This window comes from Neltuma alba, unplaced genomic scaffold, assembly GCF_004799145.2.
Source record: "Neltuma alba isolate B1F8T4 unplaced genomic scaffold, ASM479914v2 tig00011648_pilon, whole genome shotgun sequence".
Taxonomy (NCBI): Eukaryota; Viridiplantae; Streptophyta; class Magnoliopsida; order Fabales; family Fabaceae; genus Neltuma; species Neltuma alba.
In genome coordinates, this window is record NW_021636296.1 from 388,387 (window position 1) to 412,033 (window position 23,647).

At 36.2% G+C, this 23,647-nt stretch overlaps 2 protein-coding genes across 2 annotated transcripts; both read right to left on the minus strand.

The window, feature by feature from the left end:
• Positions 1–1,455: 1,455 nt before the first annotated feature.
• On the minus strand, positions 1,456–21,621 carry LOC114716265 (exocyst complex component EXO70H1-like). The gene is made up of 2 exons (XM_028901247.1): positions 19,435–21,621; positions 1,456–1,466 (listed from the first exon to the last, which is right to left on the minus strand). The coding sequence occupies exon 1, from the start codon at positions 21,512–21,514 to the stop codon at positions 19,604–19,606; it is 1,911 nt and encodes a 636-aa protein (XP_028757080.1). The 5' UTR covers positions 21,515–21,621; the 3' UTR covers positions 1,456–1,466; positions 19,435–19,603.
• On the minus strand, positions 9,784–11,638 carry LOC114716266 (3-ketoacyl-CoA synthase 12-like). The gene has a single exon (XM_028901248.1). The coding sequence runs from the start codon at positions 11,517–11,519 to the stop codon at positions 10,113–10,115; it is 1,407 nt and encodes a 468-aa protein (XP_028757081.1). The 5' UTR covers positions 11,520–11,638; the 3' UTR covers positions 9,784–10,112.
• Positions 21,622–23,647: the final 2,026 nt, after the last annotated feature.

Below are 23,647 nucleotides of genomic sequence, written 5' to 3' on the forward strand. Positions count from 1 at the left end.
GCGTGGCAAATACTAGTAGCTATATACAAACTGGAAAGAATAGTAAGAGTTATTTATGACCAGTAACAGGTTTATCCATCCAACATGCAAAACCACGTGTAAATTTGTCGCTTCAACAAGTTAGTGGGAGTTTTTGCCCAAAAAATAAAAAAGTTAGTGGGAGTGTGCAAGGAGGGCCCACGTCAGTGGACCGAAAATGGTCGTTTTCGGACGAACGTCGCAAGTTGCAGCGCCAACGGCGAGACGGCCCCACAAAAGTTAATTTAATTTTGTTTTTCTTAATTCCGTCAATAATGCGCACAGCGTCATATGATTCCCTCGGTCTCTCCCCAAAATTTAAACCCCCCGGTCTTCATTACGGAGCAGCGGGAGCGTGAAACGCACGCGGACAAAAGAGCACATGGATGGGATGGGTGATCCGACCCGACAAATTCTGAGAAACCCACATGATCTTATCTCAATCAAGAGAAGAGCAGGGTGAGGTTCCTATTATATACAACAGCCAAAAACTAAATGGTCTCCGTCTGATTTGCTTAGAGAGATTACACGTGTTCGATTTCACATAACATAGCCTCAATTTCCGGCATGAATCCCTGCCCGACATAATTGGTCTCCGATCCGGTGCCCGTCGATGCTAATAGCACTGTTACAATTACAACTAAAATCCCTGTCATGGTTTTGTCATTAAACATTACCTCTGTTCACATCAACGGTGGAAACTTTGTTTCTTTAAATAAAATAAGAAGCAAGAAGTTTGATTATACACACACACACAAATAAAACAAAGTGTTAGAAAATGGGATATGTATTTTTTTTTCTTGAGAGATTAGCCTCATGAACAGTGTTTAGAGACGAATGTTTGGGATTGAAATGAAAGTGAGAAAGGAGACATAAAAGAATAGAAAATGGAGGGGGGAGTCAAAAGTAAACGATGGGAAATATATGATAGGGCGCGTTGAATGAGGGGGTGAGGACAAATAGATGAGTAGTGATGGTGATGATGATTGAGCAGTGAATGTGAGACAGCCACTCAAATTTCAAAGGCAGATGGACGTATCAATCCCCAATTTATACACATTCGCGCCTCATTGACATTGTCCCTTCTATCCTTTTCACCTTTTTTAAAGTTAACTCCCACTCCTCTTCCTCCCAGAAAAAATTTCATTTCATTTTCCACGAAGCTTTTCCGTCCACACATGGTATAAATACTAATTCCGATTTTAATTATAAAAATTAGTTTACTAATTTGAAAAAATTAAAAAAAAAATTAATTATTTAGAATAAATTAATATTGTCTTTTCTAAAATATTTTTATTAATCAAATATATTGGCTAAAATACTCTTGTTAGAAGGATTACCTTGAGAAAAAAATATATAAATATGAAAATAAAATGGGTTGAGATCTTATATTTATGACCAAAATAAAAATCAAACAAAATTTTATATTAAGTCGGAGGAGGTAGTACCTTATTCCCAAAATTAATATACTGCTGCCTAAAATAATATACCGGTCTTTAGGCACTTTGCCTGCATATGATGTGGACCTAATAATAACTTGTTTTAGAAAACTCATAAATCACGAAGTGATCAGTTAGAGTCACCCTGTTCTCTCTCTCTCTCTCTATATATATATATAGTTTTTTTCATAGAATATAAGTTTGACGGTTTTAATACAAGTTTGCTAAAATGTAAGTTTGATGCTTTTGAGAAATACAAATTTATTTACTTTACATGATTATGTTTTTATTTTGTCACTTGATGAGGATGATTAAAATATGAATTATCAAATTTTAGAATATAAAATTACTCGCAAATGTTTTTCTGAAAATTTTGTTAATTTTCTCATGATTTAAAAATAAAGCAACAGAGGGCGACGCATGAAGTTTGTAGAACCAACTGGTGGGGGAAGTCACATTTCATTAAGTTAGTTCCACCTAATTAGTAGTAGTCGCCAAGAAAAGGAGAAGGTAGCAGCGCTCCACAAAGCAGGGCAGCGAGGTCATAAATTACTATAATTGGGAGCATAGTGACATGAAAGGTCATGAGCTTAACGATACCATCTCAAACTATCTTCCTATTTAAAATGATTTATGAATAATTTTTTAATTATAATTTAAGAAGCAAGTATGTGAGAAGATTTTTATTTCAATGTACCTGAAACATATTTATAAACGATTTCAAACGTAATACTAAATAGGACCTCAACTAATTGCACGTATAAAAATAGTTTTCGTTATTATGGAAAAATAATCCAAAGAGTATATTGGAAAAATCATTGTTCCCTCCGTCCCCTTTTTATAAAAAATAAGTATCACTTTTATTTTGTCCATAATTATAAGAAACATTTGTAAGATATTTCAAATGTTCTTAGCTAATTTTCTATATTTTGTCCTTGTTAATTAGTTATTCTAATACTTAATATATTGATTATCTCATTTGTCAAAGCACCATTCACTCATCTCTCCATCACAAGTTTTTTCTATCGCATAATTATATTTATTTTAATAATTTTTTTGTTCTCTTTCTTTCTCATAAATATTTATATTTTCAAAAAAAGTTACAACTTTTACATGTTTACTGTTTTCAAACAATGTTAACTAACTTTTTAATCTGTGTGACTTTTTCACATGTTTCTTGTAAAAAAAAAAAAAACTAGGGAGTATCATTTTATGCAAATAACTAACTTGTTAACTATTTTTTCCCTTTTAATGTTTGTAGATTAATTATTTGACTTTTATATACTCCTTTGATCTTATTTATAAGGCAGTAAAGGGTACTGAGAGAAATTTTTATATGGATGTATAATTTTACTCTTAAGTTATTATTGTATTTGTTTTGTTTACATGAGGTATAATGTCTATTAAATAGTAATGAAATTAAAAAATTATTAAATTTTAAATCAGAATTAAAAAAAACTTAAAATTTTTCTTAATCCACGTGAATCATGTTAAAAGCTATTTATAAATAAAACTAGAAAAAGTATATAAAAAGCCGGAAGGGAACCATGTAGACGTGGTGATTTGGAGTTTGAAAAATAGTGAAATCTGGGGGTTGAGGCTGATGGGAACGGTACCCTATGGAAGGATCTAAAGTAATAAAGAGAAACGCGGAAGGCGAGGCTCTGCCAAATGCGTGTACCTGCCATGCCTTTGTTTGGCTCCCAACTGGTCATATTCATAAATCATGCATCCTAATGATGAGCATCTCATCTGCGTTGAGCACTTCAATCCATGCACCACTCTCTACTTATGACCTCACCCCCACTTTTTGCTTGATGATTTTAAGAAATACAAATTTATTTACTTTACATGATTATGTTTTATTTTGTCACTCGATGAGGATGGTTAAAATATGAATTATCAAATTTTAGAATATTTATATTGGGCCGTATTTTTATTTATACTTTATAAAAATACAATTTAAACTTTAGATGTTATTTAATAACTTATCCCCTCAGGATTAAAATATCTCGTCTCTGCATGATGATAAGGATGAAAAAATTATTGTTAGACTTTTAATTTCCATTATCACAGTGAAGAACTTTCTTATTTGGTTGGATCGTACAAGTTTGACTCTAAACTTGAAAGCATTTATATTTGATCATGTGAGTTTATATATATCATGTACGCTGGACTTTGCATGTGATAATGTGAATCACGGAATATCATTTTTTGGGCCGCGGGGGGGGGGGGGGGGTTAATAAAACATATAGGCTTACGTGCTCTAAGCTCAAACAATTAGGATTGGGGCTAATAAAATGAAGGAAATAAGGTTTTGAACCTGAGCCCTGATGGACCAATCAGGCTATTTCCCAGCTCTAACTATGTATTAGTTGTTATTTTTAAAATAAACTGGTTCATTTACTTGATAAAAATATAATTATGAAAACAGAATAAAATCGGCCAGCGCTGATAAGAATTCTGCCATGATAGTACTTCTTTTGGTTCAAAATATAAGTTAAACTTTTTTAAAGAAGTTTGTTTTTTTTTTATAAGATAACATTCATTTTTATCCAAGCATTTAATGAATTTTTTTCTTTCAATTTTATCTTCATATATTCTCTTTCATCTTCAATTCATTTATTACATCTTTTCCTTATTTTCTTTATTAATAAAGGTTTATTAGGAAAAACAAATATATGTCTGACACATTTATTGTTTTGAATTGATTTTAATTAGTTTCTTAATAAATATAATAGATAAAATCTAGCTAATATTTTGAAGCGGAGGGAATAATATTCCAGGGAAAGGCGACTAATTGTGGGTTTGGCATGCGGGGAAAAACTGAAAGCGAGAGATAACAATGACAATTAATGAATGATGAAATATGAACAAGTTATAGGTGGGGCCCCCAACGAGCATAAATAATTGGGGGCTGGGCATCCAAAATGATGCTATGGTCAGCCGCATGTGTCATCGGCGTATGCATACACATTCTGCATCGCAGGACAGTAAAATAATGGGAATGGATGAGGATGCATCAGTATAACCGGGTGGGTCATCCGGATAAACACGTCTGACCCGATGGCAGGGGCGAGGCACCAAATTGAAGGCTTGGCGCTCAAAGTGTCACTTACAGTACAGCTATTAGATTGCGGGCCACCCACTGCGTCCATCAGTCCTATTCAGCTATTTAATGCCATTCATTGAATCCCAATCTCCATTCCACGCAATTAGCCGAAATATTCAACCACCGTATTATGAGCATCTGGAATATCATTTGCACATGCAACAGCAAGCCAAAATTTGAGAGATTAGATGTGAGAGAATTCTTCCTGGAAAAAAAATATATCCGCTTTAACACTATCTCCGTTTTTTAATATAAAAATTAAATAACTAATTTAATAATATTACAAAAATTAATTAGATTAGTTGTTTCACTAATACCTCTTTAATCATATACATGTATTGGAACTAGTCCTCTAGTCTTATTTATTAAGCACCTTCAATATTTTCCTACGGATTAAAAAAACTTTAAACTATATTGACTCTCTATTATAATATAACAACTTTTTAATTTCATCTCTATTTAATATATACGTATTTCAAAAAAAACTATTGACACTGTAATAAATGAAGGACAAAATAATACATTCATACTAAAATTTCAATAGAGTGTCTTATAAATAAGATCAGAGAAAGAGGAGTACACCCTAATAGCAAGAACTTCTTATAATCCTTAAGGATATTTTAGAGGGGAAAACTTATAGATCTGAGAGATAAAATAAATTGAGGTCTTATATTTAGGAATAAACGCGACTGTTCGCTAACTCTTGTATTAAGCCGATGAGAAGGTAGTGTATATAGATTATTACTGCATCAAATTCAAGCATATAATATGGGCTAACATATCACACACCTTTTTGCTCTCAGTTTAATTTGTCTCGGCCCTTCAAAACTAAAAGGGAAAAAGACACATGGCTCTCTCTCTCTGTGTCTCTCTGTAGGGGATACTTCGTAATGAAGAAATGAGGGAGAGGCGATTGCAATCTAATTAACAAGAGAGGAAAAGGAACTTACAAATAATGTATATATGGTTGGGATTGTGAGGAAGTGGCATGCTGTAAATAAGGGAGGGTTTGGATCTGGCGATGCAGAAAGTACTGGAATAACACAGGCCAACAAAGGTGAGGGGAGGAAAAGACGAAACGAAGAAAGAGAGGCGCTGGCCTGGGTATTGACAGAGAGATTCGTAAAGGTGAATGCTTAAACAAATGAGGCAGCCACATTAAAAAGTAGAAACCGAGCATGAGGCCCACATGGAGTCCAGGGGAATCGTCCAAACAAGACCGCCGAATTGCCTCTTTGTTTTTCTTTTTATCATCTTAATACTCTATATCAACATATGTGTATTACAGTCTCTTCTCTCACAACCTGCACCACCAACTGCTACTTTCTTTAATCTTTTTCATGTTACGCCCACTTACACTTCAAATGCTCTCTCGTCTTTTTCCTACTAATTAAACTCGTTACTTAGTTTATATGCTAGATTCTTCGCATATAGTATCTTTAATAATAGAATGTTAATTAAGAGGTTGGTAGAACGAGAGCATACTCATTAAAGAGGTCTATGATTAATTATGCACCTGCAAAATCTGACATACCTTTGTAATCTTCCATAAAACTTCCCCAGATCTTAAATGCATAACTTGATTTAATTACTTGCATAATTCTCGGCCCAGAATTTATGGGAACTGATGAAAACATCACACACACTCGTGAGAGGAGCTAACAAAGGATAAGGAAATCAATCGGTGCACGTGCGCCAGAACCACCCCTCTCTCTCTTTCTAGTTTATATATACAAATATATATACGTATCGATTGCTCCCTGTCGGATGCTGTTGTTCCTTCACATTGTACTACCTCTGGTCTTTAATATAAGATCTCATTTCACTTTTATGTTGGTCCTAAATATAAGACTCTAATCCATTTTGTGTCTCATATTTACTTCATTTTTTCTAAAATAATCTTTCTAATAATTATAGTTTAGCCAACATACTTGATTAGTAAAGATGTTTTAAGAAAGACAACACCTATTTATTACAAATAACTAACTTAACTTCTTTTCTTAATTTTCTCAAATTAGTCAACTGACTATTATAATTAGGACCGGAAGTAGTATATACTATCACCCATATGCCAAATTTAGATTTTGGTTTTGACCGTTACATACAAATTGACCAGTTTCATCACCTATATTTCCTACATATCCCTTTATTCCTCTTCATTATTATTGTTTTGTTAGCCATTCTTCAAATCAGTGGTATACTGATATGCTTTACTTGTTCTTCAAGCCCAGTTAGCAAAGTTCAACCAGGAATTTATTATTCTGTTTACGAATGTTGAAACATTTCAGTGAGATATGTGTGCGCGCGCGCAGGCAATTGGAAAGCTAAAGCTTTCCACAGTTAAACATGTGAACCCAGGAACATGGTGCGTGCATGTACAGTTTTCATATTCTGTAGACCCACCGCTTCAGAAGCCTGTTGGCGCAAAATGCATGGCTGCATAACCGCACACAGATCAAAAACAGAAAAAACGTAAGATGGTGAAGGGGAGGGATATATATGTCGTGTCGGATTAGTTAATGATTCAAGTGGAGGGGAGCTATCTATCTACATATAGCTGCGTTTTTCTCAACGGTCAGCCACGAATATATTAAACTGATAATTCTGACCTACAAGCGTTTGGAACCTTCTAGGTTAGGTGGAATGGGCATGGAAAACGATCCGTCGTTGACAGTTTATGTATATTTAATAAATACTGCTTGACGTGTCAGGGGACCAATAATAACTGGTGTGCTAGTCACAGGCTCACAGACTAATTAAGCATCCCCCAATTAAATATATGTAAGCTGTTAATTACATCGCTTTTCATGTTATTGTCTCCATTCACCCATACTTCATCAACGGAAATATTTATTCTCTTCATTTTTATTTAAAATAATTGTCACTCAGAGTTTTCATTTTGTTTCAAAATAATTTTTTAAGAGATTGATTTCTCCTGTAGAATATAAACTGCAAAACAGAACAGTTCATCTCAGGAAACCCCCCCCCCAAACAAAAAAAGAAAAATAAAAAAAGAAATGACTGTGACTTGCTCTGCTTTTATTTTCTTTTAAGAAAGTTGTCTGGGAAAAGTATTTAAAAATACTCCAGTACAAAATAAAATATCCAAAATGAACTCCTCAACAACCAGGAGAACGTAACCTTCGCACAATTAATATATTAGCGTGTAAGAATTGTCTAACCTCCCTCAAAGCAAAAGTAGCATCATTATTATAAATCTGGGCGGTCTTGGCGCCTTGATGGTGCAAGAACTTTCATTTTCGTTATCAATATCAATACTTATTTGCAAATAATTCTAATTTAAAATGATGTTCCTGAACGACATTGCCATTTTAATTGTGTGGGGATTCTTTTTTTAAGACCACCTACTTTGTGAATAATTATAATCATACAGCACATAATAGTATCAAATTTCGATACTGTTTCGCATAACAGGTAACGGCCACGTGTATTTGGCTATTTGCTACAAAGTCATACTATTTGTCTTCTTTAAGCAAACAGCACGTTTTTTGTCTATTTGCATATATAATAGTCTCATAAGTCATAACAAAACAATATATATGCATATATAAATCAACCACGGGAACCGTTGAATAGAAGGTATGGTTTATGAACAGAACAAAATAGATTCACTCTCACGGAAACCGATTGTTCATGTATTCATATAAGCTGCACGTTGCATATTATATAATAATCGCATGATCTTACAGGATTAGGATTTTAAGTTTGATTTTTACAACTAAAAAAAATCAAATTATTCTTCAATTTTAAATTTAAATAAAAAATATCATTATAATATCAAACGTTAAAAAAAAAAAAGGTGAAAGACAGAGGTTTATTAAAAGATAGCGATTTTCTCCTAGGCTTAATGACAAATTAGTAACTTTTCTATAGTTGTTGCGCCGTGGATCCACAAGACTTTTTGACATTCTTTTATAATAGAATTGATGGGCCTATTTGGGCTTGTAAGGCCTTAGAGACGTCTCTTTTTGAAATTCCCGTAGAATCCTGTTAAGATACCAGAGAAAAGGATGTGCGTGTTACGGCCAACCCAAAGGCTCCCATATGGTTGGGACTTCAGAGAAGTCAATGGAGTTTGAAAATGGAAAAAATGACCCATAAATCCGAGGCAGTTCAATTTTCTACTAATATGACTTGTAAATGATATAACTCAGCCTTGTACGTATTAAAATTTGATTTTTATACATAAATTATTAAATTTAGCTTATAAATGATACAATCCACCAAGCAAATGTACAAGCTTCAGCCTTCAGTTGCAAATAGAAAATTTTCGAAACCTCTATTTGATTTTCACAAGGCTCGGAATGTATGCTGCATTACGAATTATTTGTTTTTTTTTTAATAAACAACTTTTGGGCTGTATGCCAAAAATCCTGATATCTTCTTTAGCGGCGTTGATTCGTTGTGGCTATTCAAATGCCAGATCGTGTACTGTGTTTGACTTGGGCACCATCTGTCCTGAAAAGGCCATGGCCCGCAACCAATCAGAAAGCGTGGGAAGTTCTTACTTCCTCAGCCCCTATCACAGACAAGAAATTGCAGCAGCATGTGCTTAAATACTAACAGAGCTTCAAGTCGTGACTCAATAACTATTTGCTGTTGGAAATTTGAATGCGCAGTTGCAGCCGAACTGTCCTCAAGGTGGCCGTAGGGTCCATCACTCGGTTTTCCCCATATGTGAATGTGTCGTCGCCCATAATTTATTGCGTTTATGAGTAAACATGGCAGTTCTCCAAAACTGTGCGCTCTTCTCTCTCCTTTACGACCTATCGTCGCTTTCTTATCCTCTTTAATTCTGTTTCTCTGAGACAAATGAGGTATCCTATACTTTTATTATGCCACGCGAATATACTGTTCTTAGTAACTTGCGGGCGACAGGTTCCAACCATGGGAGAAAGTGAAGATTAATTTCCGCTCATCTATTCGAAAATACCAGTCTCACGTCCAAAAGTAAGAAGGAAGACGAAAGAGTCGTACTTGTGGCAATTTTAAGTAATTTTGGTGATATAGATAAGTCAAGTACAACTCAACTGAGAAATTTACATGCATTGGTGTCATTTCAGGAATAAGAGGCATGTAAAAGACAGAAATTAACTAAGTGGCTAGAAACTTGAAATCGAGATCGACAACGTTGGGCAGGATATATGGAGAATTTAAAAGTATTCTAATGGAACTAAATAACATGTATTCATATCTCTAAAAGCACAGTAGAGTGAAAGGTTATTTTCACAATATCTATCTTTTCGTTGATCACTATCACCATAACCCTTTAAACAGTGCGGAATTCAACAATAACATATAGTGTACAACACAGCAAATATGCAAAACAAATTCAGAGTGTGGGTGATATAAGAACCGCGGTGCATCAGGATGTTGTGGAGATACTGATGGTGAGAAATACTTTATTGTCATGTACAAATCTCCACTCACACCCAACAACTATAGCACTATACGTATACTCCCCTTACGCGTGCCCCTTTTTCTTTTTATTATCTCTTTAAAACCAGAGATGATGAGAGAGCTCAGCTCAGAAAATCAGGTACTTGGACGTTGGTGAGGTCCTCAAGTGTGTGGATCCAACCAAACTTCTCCAAGAAAGGATTGGCCAAGCACTGTGGTGGGTACTCATCAATGCAATCTTCCCACACGTTAGCGTCCTCAAGATCCCTCGTTACCTCCCACAGACAGCTATTGCATTTAAAGCCTGCACCGAAGCTTATCATCAGTATTCTCTCTCCTTTCTTCAGCCTCTTCTTCGCTTCCATGTAACCCAACACATACCAGAGGCTACTCGCCGACGTGTTCCCAAAACGGTGCAGTGTCATCCTCGCTGGCTCCAGATCATACTCGTTCAGATCCAAGCTCTTCCCAACCCCGTCAATCACAGCCTTCCCTCCTGTGTGTAAACAAAAATGATCAACCCCTGCCTTGAAATTCAATGGCGATTTGGCCATTCCTCCGCTTGAGGTCTTTGCAGAACTCTTTGTGTTGAGCTTCTTCGCAAGGGACATCAGCATGAACCTCATTAACTCTCCTACGGGTAAAATCTTTGGGGATATTACTCTTAAATTATCGACAAAAGCCCTCGTAGCTGCTTTTGGGAGAGATTTCCCGAGGTAGAAACCCAGCCGTCCTTCCTCGTCTTCTTGTTGCATGCAGCATCCGTATGACTCATCTCTGGCCCCATGATGAGTTCTCACTAGGCACTTGAGTCTCAGCATGCTTTTGTGCTTCAGACTCCTCTTGTTTGTGAGAAGAATGGCACATCCACCAGCTCGGAACAAACAGTTCGCGAGAATCATCGACTTGTCCTTTCCAGAATACCAATTTGGACTCAAAGACTCGGAAGTCACCAGAAGAGCAAGCTTGTTCTTCTGGGACTGGAAAATATTCTTGATTATGTCCACAGAAATGAGGCTGGCGCTGCAACCCATCCCGGTGAGATTGTAAGCCTTGATGTCCTCCCTCATTTTGTAATGGTTAATGATACGGGACGACAAGGACGGAACGGCGGCGGACATGGAGACGTTGACGACAAGAACATCGATGTCGGAGGGAGAAAATCCTGATCTGGACAAGAGCTTGGCGATGGCGTCGTGGAAGAACTCGTCCATCTCTAAGCGGGCATCCTCCAAGGTGGGCTGGGCCTCGCGTCCCAAGAAGACGTTTCTTGGGGCGTAAGTTTGCTCGCCAATGCCGGAGCTCACAATAGCTTTGAGCAGGAATTTGTACTCGTCGAGGCCCAAGTAAGGATTCCTGGCGATGATCTTGCCACAAAATTCAGTGCCAAGCTTTCTCTCATCTGGTGGCTTGTAGCACTGGTAATCTAAAATGAAGCACTCTCGGTCTTTTCTCTCATCGAGCAGCTTCCACATCATGAAGCACAAATACAGCATTGGAAAAATACAGAGTACGGTGAGGAACTCCATATATGAGAGAGGGAAAGAGATGTCAGAGAACACATGCAGCAATAGGTTGTAAAAGATGCAGAACTTGAAAGAGATGGAGTGGCGTATTTATAATGAGGAGGGAAAATAGTGACAAGGGATGTGAATAATGATGATGAGTTTGAGATGTGTGTGTCAATATAGCTCAACCCCCAACAAACTGATCTCTTCTGCAACTTTCGTGTGAAACTTTATTGCAAGATGAAAATCAGAACAAGTCCACTTTAATTAACTTCTAGTCATGCCTTGCGCATGTGAAACAAAGAGTTTCTTGCTTCCCCGGGTCTGTAAAATCGAAACACCACGATGTGTCAGCCTGGCATTGCCAACGTGCGAACGCGTTTATATTATAGCACATACATATAAGTGGAGTTCACGGTTAGTAGTTTACCGAACGTGGTCATCTACATTTAAGGAAGGTGAGCTGTGGGAGCTACATATAGGGGGAAGAATCTAATTCATCTTGCTATAAAATAAGGTCGTAGATACGCAGTGGATTGATTGTGTAAATTAATTATAACGCTCTGATTAATTAATTTTATATTCGCGCATATATACATGCGCCCCAAAAAAAAAAAAGCGAAGCTGATAAAAACGGTCGCGCTGGGTGTTCCTAATGCATTAAAAGTGTCGGCTGGTATTTTACGTAGTAGAATGAAAATGTTTGCCAAGGTTCTTGTCATTACGTACGGGACAAAAGCCGAATATTTACCGTGTGGAGTTGATCACTGGAAGGAGAAGCCTTAAGTGGTTGGTTGAGAGTATTTATGCCCTGAAGGTTGACATAATAATATCCACTTCAATCAGCGCAGCCTTTGTTGGTTGGCGAAGTTTCTTACTCCTCCTTTGGGCGAAGCTTCTTAGTTTATTCTCTCTCTCCCCGTCATATCAGCATTATCTCATTTCATAGTCAACCTTGATTAACTCCCAACTAATTTGTTTTAATCTTGTTCCTGTGCATGCATGATCGGATGGCCCGAGTAGCAACTTGTTCGAATTATTAAACTAATTGTATCAACTGCTATGGTGGATAAGCATGTTGACAAGTCACACCCGTCATTAAAAAGTTACTCTGCTCATAGTAATATTACTAACATTTTTCCTAGCTCCGATCCAAGTCTTAAATAGGATTTGGTTAAAATTATTGACTAAAGGAATAGTCCGTGATCTCCTCATATATAATGAAACCCAAATTACCTGTTTTTATTGACTGGGTCGAACAACTTGTTACTTTTTGATCGTCAAGTCTAGCAATCGTACTTCCTGCATGAGAAATTAAAGATTCTCCCTTCCTTTCCATTACGGGAGTATATATGTCAACACTTCGTTTTCAAAGTCAACCTTATCTTCCCAACTAACCATCGTTTTAATTTTAATTTGTCGCCATTGCATCTTATCTTCCTCTCCGACCTCCGCTATATATCTCATGAACCCTTCGTTTCAAGGTCAAACTTTTGATATATTTAAATGAACTCTCTTATAAGCTAATTCTATACACACACTACCTCCCACCCTCAATATAAAAGCTAATTCTATACACACACTACCTCAGTCTATTTTGTCTATCATTTTTTTCAAAATAATCTTTGTAGTAGCTGCACATATTAAATGTTTCATTAAATATTAAAACTAATATATCTGATTAATATTTAGGAAGGATAATGCATATTTATTACAAATAACTAACTTAATAAATTTTCTTGACCTATTTAAGTTAATCAAACAGTTCTTATATTAAGGAGTAAAAGTTGTGTGTGTATTAACAGATAAGCAAGTTAACAAGACACGTTTATTCTTCTAGTAATAATTAAATCCATATATAGTTACTCTTGTTGATTTCTCTCTCTCGAATAGCATAAATGATATGAAATTTATTTCAGTTCGCGCTATTTATAACAGTACAATTCTTTCCTGAAAGTTCAGGAAACACACACTGAAGGCATACCATGTCTGAATAATAACGGTATTGTGCAGATTATTGAGTGTTGCTTTTCTTTTTGGGCCAATGAGTGTTTGTAAGTCTAAACTCATCATTTTGATCGAAAATTCTAAATGACCTGAGTTGTTTAATGTACATGGTAGCTACAGTTGTTTACGTATTTTTATTCAAGTATATACTCCTTTCGCTTCAAAATATAAGGTAAACTTTATCTATTTATATTTATCAAAAAATTAGTTAAAACCAGTTTAAAACATTAAATATGTAATGGATGTATTTTTTCTCAAATATACCCTTATTACTGAAAAGAATAAGTAAAAGATACGATAAATAAATTAAAAAAGAAAGAGAATATATGGGGAGCAAAATTGAAAAAAAAACTCATTAAATACTTAGACAAAAGTGATCAATATTATCTTATAAAAAAAATCTAACCCTTCTAATAAAGGTGTTGATTTTTCCAATCGAAGTAAATTACAAGTGTATACATATCACGTTACTTATATGGGAGAATTGCAATTAGATGGAATTAAATACAAAAAGGTCCCTTAAAATTATGAAATTATTCTGAAGTCCCAAGAGACTTTTTTGTAATAAATTTTATTTGTTTAATTACCAAATTATCTTTCTTTTCTTTTCTTTTTTTAAGTTTACATTGACAACTGAAAGAGCAGTGATTGAAAACTTATGGTACAGTGATTGACAACTATTTTAGCTGGTTTGACAACTCATGCGTTACATTTTGTAATATGCTGAGAAAACGTGTTGTCAAACCAGCCGTGATAATTGTCAATCCTTGCACCCTAAGTTGTCAACCATTACTCTTTCAGTTGTCAATGTAAACTTAAAAAAAGAAACAAAGAAGAAGGGTAATTTGATAATTAAACAAATAAAATTTATTACAAAAGGGTCCCTTAGAACTTCAGAATAATTTTATGATTTTAAAAGACTTTTTTTATTTAATACCTTTAGGTGGGACCTAATTGCAATTCTCCCTAATTATATACCGCTCTCGGGTCAATAGTCTCCCCAGTTCCTTTCCAAATTATTGGATTCGCCTAATATCGCATCTCGTGCGGTAAATTGAAGAGACTTTAAGAATTTCAATTCTTTTTCCTAGGCACAAATATTTTCCCATTACACCATCAAACCATTGAAGAGATTTTAAAAGAATTATTAGTCTTCTCTCTGTGCTTTCATAACACTTGGCCTCGCTTTTTTTTCCTTATCTGGTGTATCGAAACTTGGTCTCACTTTCAAATCCTTTCATCCCCTGTGAAAAACAAGGCGGTTACTTTCATGTTTTCCCATCATATATTAAGTAAGTTCTTTGTAAATTATATTTAATTTAAGTTAAAATTTGATTAAATATAGTTAATTATTTATTTATCTTTTGTTTTTAGCAAAAAAAATATTTATCTTTTGGTCTTCTTCCATATTTAAACTACGCCCACTTCTCGCGTGTCATGTACAAGAATATAATCAAAGAAGGATGTTACATAAAATAAAAATTAAAAAAAAAAAAAGGAAGGAGAAGAAGAAGGAGAATGATGAGAAGAAAGGGGAGAGGGGAAAAGACGCAAGGTAAACAAAAAAATATTATATGACCCACTTTGAATCGCTCAGACATAAAGTGATGCCCAAAATAAGATTATTAGCTATAAGTGGTTATTAATTGCAATTCGAGTCGAGTTGGACTGGCTGAACATGTCAAAGTGAATATACAGCCAGGAATGAAGATATACAACTTTCTGAAGTCTCATTTAATTAATAAATACTACCTCCAATTCTTAATATAAGAACTCATTTGATTTTTATTTTGATTCTAAATATAAGACTCCAATCCACTTTATCTTTCATATTTATCTATTTTTTTCTAATGTAATCTTTTTAGTAATAATAGTTCTAGTCAATACACTTTATTAGTAAGGATATTTTAGGAAACAAATCAACTATTTATAATAAATAACTAACTTAATTTATTTTTTTAATCTACTTAAATTAGTTAATTAGCTCTTATATTTAGGACGGAAGGTAGTATATCACAGTGCACAGATTTTTTTGGGACCAGAATTGCAGCACACAGATTTGAATACACACTCATCCGTGGAGATAATGAAATTGAAACATGAATTATTGATCCCGATCCCTTTTCTTATCTTTTTATCCTCATCCCATCTCCACTAGTACTATTGGATAGATCAAAAAAATAAAAAATAAACAGTTAAGATTTAAAGATTAATTAAAATATTAAAATTTGATGTTAACAATTTACTATTATATTGTAGACTATATCTAAAAATAGAAAAAAAAAATAATGGTTTTATATAAAATATTAAACCTCAACCATTTATTTGTTGATGCAACAGTAGGGACGGGTTGCGCAAAAGATTAGAAGAGAAAAATCAAATTCAAATTTTATTGCATGATTGTAATGTAATTTACCGCACGCTAAACAGTTTCAAGAACAGAGATTCTACCCCAATGCATAGGCAAATGGTGAACACAATGTGATTTATAGGAGAAACAAAATGAAATATCAAATTTTTACATTGATTATATGCATTAACCAATGTAAAAAAAAAAATGATTTCACAGGTCAGTGAGTGGTGCAGAGAGTTCATTTTCTACAACAATTTTGATATTAATGACTGTAAAAAGTTAATCAAAAGTCTTTGAAAAAGAAATACCACACCTTCCATACCGCTCATTAATTAGAACCACTGTAAGAAAAAATCTATAAGGATTGTAAAACTGGTGTAGAATGTCCAAAACTGTTTATACTGGTAAATTCAACCATAGTTTCGAGGCTGTTTTTAAGAAACTTTTTTAACCGTCTTAAAAGTTTTTTTTTTTGGCACTTACCTCGTAAACCATTTCCACAGGTGGAAAATTATTATTGAAAAAAAACTAATACTCACGGTCAATATCCATCATAAGAATCCCTCGCACCCTGCTTTAGCAATCAAATGACTAGAAAGTTAAAGGACAATGAGAATCTAGGGGGGAGCCATCACGCATAACAAGAAATTCTTTATGACTATGCATCGGTAGGAGAAAATGGTTCGTGTAGGATCGGATCATAACAAAAAAAAAAGTGCTAAAATCAAATTATAATGTAGTCCATTTCCTGATATCGCTGTTTTTATACAAGTTTGAACATGCATTTTATACGTATTTATATTATTATTAGAGTATTAAATACGTACTTCTATATACAAAAAACTCCATTCATCCTTGGAAAATTTCCTACAGATCGAACAATAATTCAAGCAGAAGTAAATAACAAAGTTAGGCGCATGTACGATGCATAAATATAAAATGAATTATCTTGAAAATTAAATTAGAAGATGAGCCATATGTCGTAGTTGTGGGCTACCCTCAGTTAACGGGTGAGTGGCTTCTTTTACTCTTCCCTTCCATCTCTATTCACTTGTCCTTTTCTTCCACGGATATGGACCGCTTATTAATTAATCCTCCACGAACTTCTACTTTCATCTTCTCTTCAATCTGCACGATCGCCTCTAGAGTTTCAGTTATTCGGATCTCTCCATTTCTTCATTATACCTTGAGATATATATATATATATATAAACAACCTTCGTTTCTAATTATACATCTTATAATTAGGACCGGAGGTAGTATATCTGTTACTTAAGCTGCATTAATTATATAATCATAAAACAAGATACATAACAAACCCTTAGATTTTCATCCAAATCTCCAGACAATAATGCATGAAATGATAGAGGGTTCATATATATATATATATATATATATATATTCTACTGTACCTTATAAAGTTGATACCTACGAAAAAGAGTTCATGTTGCGCCAGAACTAAAAGCGTGTTGACGTTTTAAAGAGCGTACAAAGTTGCCAGTTTGGGAAATTAACTAACGCATGGGGAGAGGAAAAAACCTGTGGTGGAAATATAAAGGGCTAGCAATAAGGAGTTGACAATTACTAGTTCCACCACCTAAAAGTTGAGACCATTTAAACCGTCCAATCCGATTTCGGGTATTTGTTCCGATCAAAGTTTGCCGTGGAACCTTCACCTATACGGTTTTTTTGTTTCCTTTTTATTATGTGAATCAATCTTTAATGCTCACAACTAACTTCTCTAGGGCCGCCATGAATTCCATGGGGGTTAATTCGTTAGCTTCAGGTGTATACAGCATGGCACAGCAAAGCAAGATGATCACGAAAGTCTGGATGGATCTTTGTAATTAATGCCATCTAGGAATATAGATGGACCAAGTTAATTTTGTGCAAGTTTAGTTTTATTCGTCATCTTGCCTTGGTTCTATGCTCATTCCTAGAATTATTTGTAATTTCCAATGGTTAAGGTGTATCAGCAATGTGTTCTTTATATGCTTGTTCATTATTCTGACATGAAGAGAGGCAGAGAAAAAAACCACAGTACACTGTCGCGCTCTTCCCCCTCTCCTATCCTGTTTTATCTCTCTTGTGAATTTACATGGTGCCCAAGGCCACGCATACAGATCCTCTGGACTGATCAGGAACTAGAAGAAAGGGACGCATGATCCATCTACACTGGACTTGCCCATTCCCTCAACAATCAATAACATTCATCTATTTTTTAAGTTGGAAGAAAAGAAAACATCAATATATCAACATATGCAGTGAAATTCATAACCAATGTCACTATTCACAAGTAAAATTATAGATAATAAAGATGTGTAGTTCCTCTTCAAATCCCGTCTAACTTTCTTTTGTTTGGTGGAAAATGTGGTAGTTAGGGATGGCCCTACTATTAGCTCATTTGGAATTTTTTTCTTCTTCTAAGGCATAGATATTCTTCTATTAGAAACAATTCTATTCGAGACACTATCGGGCACTAAATGTGGGCACTTCTCCCAACAGGGATTCAAACCCTAGTTCGCTATATTGTAAGAAACTAATCCTTTCTGTTAGACTCAATCCCGTTGCTAATTCATTTAGATATGATTCAAGACAAAATTCTCTTTATTTGCTTCTGGAAATCATGGTTGAAAAACAAGCCCAATATCACAACAGTGAACAGAGATCCATCATGTGACCTTCTTCTCCGCTGACAGACCTAATTCATTAACGTTTTGGGCCATATTTAAGAGCTCACATGATTCACCATCCAAAGAAAAATGGACCCAGTCTGAGTCCAAAGTTGGGGTTTCTTAACCCGTTGATGACGCCAATCTATATGGGTCAGACATTAAACTAAATTATCGTCTTCCGGCCCTTTAGCGGGTCTTTTTGTAGCCAACCTTAGCCTTCGTTTCTTTTTTCTTCGAAGGGAAAAAATGTCGTCGTGTGCTGCAATGAGATGAGAGGCAAAGCAACTCGAAAACAGGTTGATTTTTATCTTTGGTATTTAAAGCTGGTGAGAAATGAAAATATGAAGTCACCGAAAACAGAAAAGAAAAGGGTTGCTGATTTTTTTACACCCTGAAGAAGACCCTCGTCGCCTGCGTAGAAAGAAGACAGTAAGGTGCTTAGACGGAAGGTTTTGGCAAAGGGGAATTGATGAAGCGTCAAATTTCAGTGAGGACGTTGATAATTAAAAAATTCGCACTGATAAAAAGAGAAGCAACCATTTGTCGTCAAATGCGCCTCTGATTAAGAAGATCGGTCCGTATCAAGGTAAAGGTTATGCTTCTACAGCTTGAACACTGAATCTTTAACTGTTATGAGCCCATGCAATTCATACAAAGGAAGAAAAGGGGGGCGGGGAAGCTATGTGTGATTTTTCTAGAAGATTAGGTCCGCGTCGCAATATGCTTTAATCTAAATAGTAGAGTGGCGGCAGGGGAAAGCTTCATATCTATTTTGAATTTGGCATGAAACGAACCAACAAGTTGTTTAATTGCTGAAGCCGCTCTTGTAACGCTCGCTCCTTTGGCAGCATTAGAAACCGGAATTCGCACGAAATGAAGAATCAAACTCGTATATGAAATACTGATTTCCTTGGTCTGTTATTTACCAGTGTACAATATGGCCCCCCAACTTTCAATCTACCATTCGCACCATCGCGGGGGAAGACGATCCTATTCATCACTGCCTCTGCCCTAAAATCCTATACAGTATAAATTTATCATCCATATATATATTGTTGCTATCATATTTTTTTACGGCCGTTTTCTTTGGCCGGCGATTGCTCCGACTTCAAGAGCGATTGGAGCGATGAGAAGACGAAACGACACACTGCATGAGTCTCCTGTCCCACACAAAATGTCTGATAGGTATCCAGCTAAATCCTCGGGTGAAAATCTCATAACCGAGTCCAACCCTAATACTCTTCTCGACCCGACGCGATGCTTCTCATAGAATTCTCCGTATCTCGGTAAAAGCTTCGACGATATCGACGCTTTGATCTCCTCTCGCAGTTTGGCGTCCGATACGATCCACGACGATTGTTTCATGCATGTCTCACTGAATTCGGCGTTGAAATTCCCGAAGCACGCTTTCACCTGCTCCGCTGCCATCTCTGCCGTTGGTTTTTCTGGCAGTGACGTTAACACCTTGTTCCAGCCCATACGCTCGTACTTGGATACATACTCCTTCACCTTTGATTCGTGCATTGTCAACCAATCCTCGCCGAGAAGGGAGCTCAGATTAGATGCTCGCACCTTACTGACGACGTACTGGAGGTTATTGGCGAGGAAGAGGTAGGAAAGTGCGATGTCCTTGTATAGCTCCGCTTTCCCATCGAGTTTACAGAGGACAACGAGTATCAGCCATGCCAACCGCACCGATATTTCCGACGACGGGTCGTTATCGTCGCCTGAACTTGGGAAGTAAGACTCTGGCAACCGAGACTGTAACGTTAGTGGCCAATCGGCGACTATGTCGGCGAGGATACCGTTGTAATCGACGAGGAATGAGAGGTAGTTCATGACGTAGCGCGTGAGCGGGTGGACTCCTCCACCTGGCACCGGCGTCTTAGAGTTGTCCTTCTGAATCGCGGATTCGAAGTCAGAAAGCATTGTACGAACTGCTTCACCGAGCTTGACCATGGAATTGACAGCCTGTAATCGGATGGAGGAGGTTGATTCGAATGAGAAGATGGACTCAATTTGTGGCCAGTTATCGGAGATTGCTTCGTACACGTCAAGAATCCTAAACATTTTCTCCGGCGTTTTCTTGCATTTTGCCACGAGTTCAGGGAATCCAAACAAAGACATAGCAGCCTCTTTGCAAATCTCAGCGAAACAGGACTGGACGATTCTCTCCGAAGAGGCGAAAACGTGATCGCAGAGAATTCTCTCTCCATAAAACAGAGTTGTGACAGCGACTTTGATGGCTTTCAACCAGTACTTAATCTTCAACTCGATCACCTCCCAATCCATTTTCTGGACCTGAGAGAAGGTCAGCCTCTCCACTCCGAGATGGTACATAGCCTCGTCGACGATCGATTTTCTCATGAGGGTGTAAATCTTGACGCACTCTTTTCCATAACCAGCTGAAATCATGCATTCCGCAATGGCTTTCAAATCCTCCATGGCAACCATAGAAACTCTCTCCGTCTCGGAAATGGAATTATCAGTGACAGAACGGCACTCATCCTCTGAGAAATCATCGTCGCAATCGGAAACACTGGTTCTCTGATCGGTGGAGGAGCGACTGGAAACGGACTCGGGATCCAAATGATCTCTGTTGGAGGACAATATCTGATAGAACTCCTTCTTGAGCCTCTTGGACGCAGCTTGCATCAAGAGTTGAGCCTGAACGAGGCTGGGGGAGTTGGAATCCAGCGTGACGAAATAGCGCATGGCGGATTGCAAGCCCTTGACGGCGGTCAGGTAGTGTTTGGCTTCTTGGCGGTCGCCGGAGAAAAGAGGGGTGATTTCGGCATAGGGAGATTGGTTGGAGTCCCATTTGGTGATGAGGGAACGAGCGATCTCAATGTTCTCTTCCATCAAAGAGAGTGAGAATGCCGGAAGAGGGGAGGAAGGCGGGATGGATATTGACGATAGAGGTGAAGAGGGAGAAGGAGATGAAGATTTGGAGAAGATATTTCTCATTCCTTTGATGGGCATGTGAGAGAATTAGTCTCAAAGCGATTTCTTAGTTTGCCTCTTGGGGTTTGTTGAGATTGGGGGCTAAATCTCACGTGGGAGTATGATTGAGAGAGGGAATCATACAAGAGAAGGAAAGAAGAGGACTTCGTTTGAGAGAGGAAAGGGTGGGGAAGAGAAGGGGTATTTATAAAGAAGGAGAGGGAGAATATAGCTTCTGGGTGTCAGGGTCCAAGAAAGTGCGTTAGAATCAGCGTAAAGGGGGACCGGACAGTGAAGACCATACGCGTATTAGTAATTTGTTTGCTAGTAGTACTATTTTTCCCCGTCACTTTTGACGCCTACGCCACCCTTGCAACGTTCCCACCTATCATTTCTACTCGGGAGTGATCATCTGAGAGGGCCAAATAGTTTTATTTTTTTTACTTTCCTTTTTTTATCTCTTTTTTATATTATGATCTTATAAATACAATTCATTTATTTATGGCTACGAAAGAAAGTTTGAGGTCAAGAGAATATGGCCCAGCTCTTTTTCTTTTGGTCTCTTCCCTGCCGCCAAAACTAAAGGTCGAAATTGCACAGCAAGTCAGTTTTTCAATTTTAATTGTCTTTGTTGAATTTAATTCTGGAAGCCGTTCCAGCGAATTAGATATACAACATATAATATCCATCATTAATTAACAATACCGGTGAATATTATCAAATATTCGTGCTTTCGAACAACGTAAAAGTATAAAGAAATATGATTGCATGCGGGTACCTTAAATTTCATAATTACATTGTTATTTTTAAGTTTTTACTTCATCAATCTATTTATGAAAAATAAATAATGGATTGGAATCATAATTTCGAAGTAATCAAGCTAATTATTCATCGGCTTGAAAATCTGATAAAATATTTTTATACAGGAAATTAAAGTCCTTCAAATTCAATTTATCCATCAATCACGATTAGTTCTTGTCATATAATCTCAGGAGTACGGTTATTTCGCGTTGATTAATCATGTGAGAGAACAGTCTTTAATTTCGAATAGCGTTGGGCTGATTTAAACCAGCCGGCCGGCACTCAAAGTAAGCAAACACAAATTAAGGTCGCTGACCTTTGGCGTCATATATATATATATATATATATATATATATATATTTATAGCGTTTTGAACTGAAAAATGTTTTTCTGACTATCCGTATGATCAAAACATCTATAAACAAACATTTTAATTCAAAATAAGGTTTTTGTTTGAACTTCATTTCTGCCTTTTTCTCTGTTGGGAAGTTTCTTATTTGCACTGAATAGCTTCCTATTTCTTCGTCGTCGTCTTCTTCTAGTGGTGTGGTTTCTTCTCTCTCATAGAAGAGGATGCTTCTTTCTCCTGTATGAGAGTTTTCTTCCCTTTTACGTGGGTCTTCTTTCATTATAATTAATAGTTTATTTGTAGGTGAAGAGCATCCTCTTTCTTAGGAAGAACGCGCACACACTTGATAAAAATGTCTGTGAGAAGTTGTCAATACAGCTTTATGATCGGTTAATCTTTTTTTCCCCAACCTCTGAATGCCCGGTCTAATTTGGTGTTTGTCAGTTTTTTATGGAGGTGGATTACTGTTATTTTTGCTATAACTATTGTGGGCGTTTTGTGATTCTATGTTATGACGAATGCATGTAATTTAGCGGCAAATATATTTACATGGCGTTTATTTGAGGAAACTGTCTCTGTACTATTGAAACTTCCTGTATTTAAATTAGCAAACTTAATAACATCGGCGGCATTAATATTATAATTGCTCAAGGCGTATGATGAATATGACTTGGTCTTTTCATCATACTCTTTCGTATACGTACTTTATAAGCCCGCCTTAAAGTATAGGCACGTAGACTCGCATTATAGGTAAAAAGCTCCTACATATGAAGACTCAGTCTCCTCATAAATTAATGGGGCATGCTGCTTATGCTTTCTGATATAGCTCATCATGATATATCCCTTATATATTATTCATTTGCTTTTTCACTCTAGGATTCTCATGAACGAATAATAGCTGAGTTTAATCATTTTATGCAGAAGTTTTAAATTTTATACACATGTAATTAAAATGATGACATGTTCAAGCAAAATAACCATTAACTGTGCCTTTTTTTTTTTTCTGGGATCGAAACACAGCT

Excerpts from the sequence above, each read along its gene's own strand:
- LOC114716266 (XM_028901248.1), bottom strand. The coding sequence starts at position 11,519 with ATGGAGTTCCTCACCGTACTCTGTATTTTTCCAATGCTGTATTTGTGC.
- LOC114716265 (XM_028901247.1), bottom strand. The coding sequence starts at position 21,514 with ATGCCCATCAAAGGAATGAGAAATATCTTCTCCAAATCTTCATCTCCT.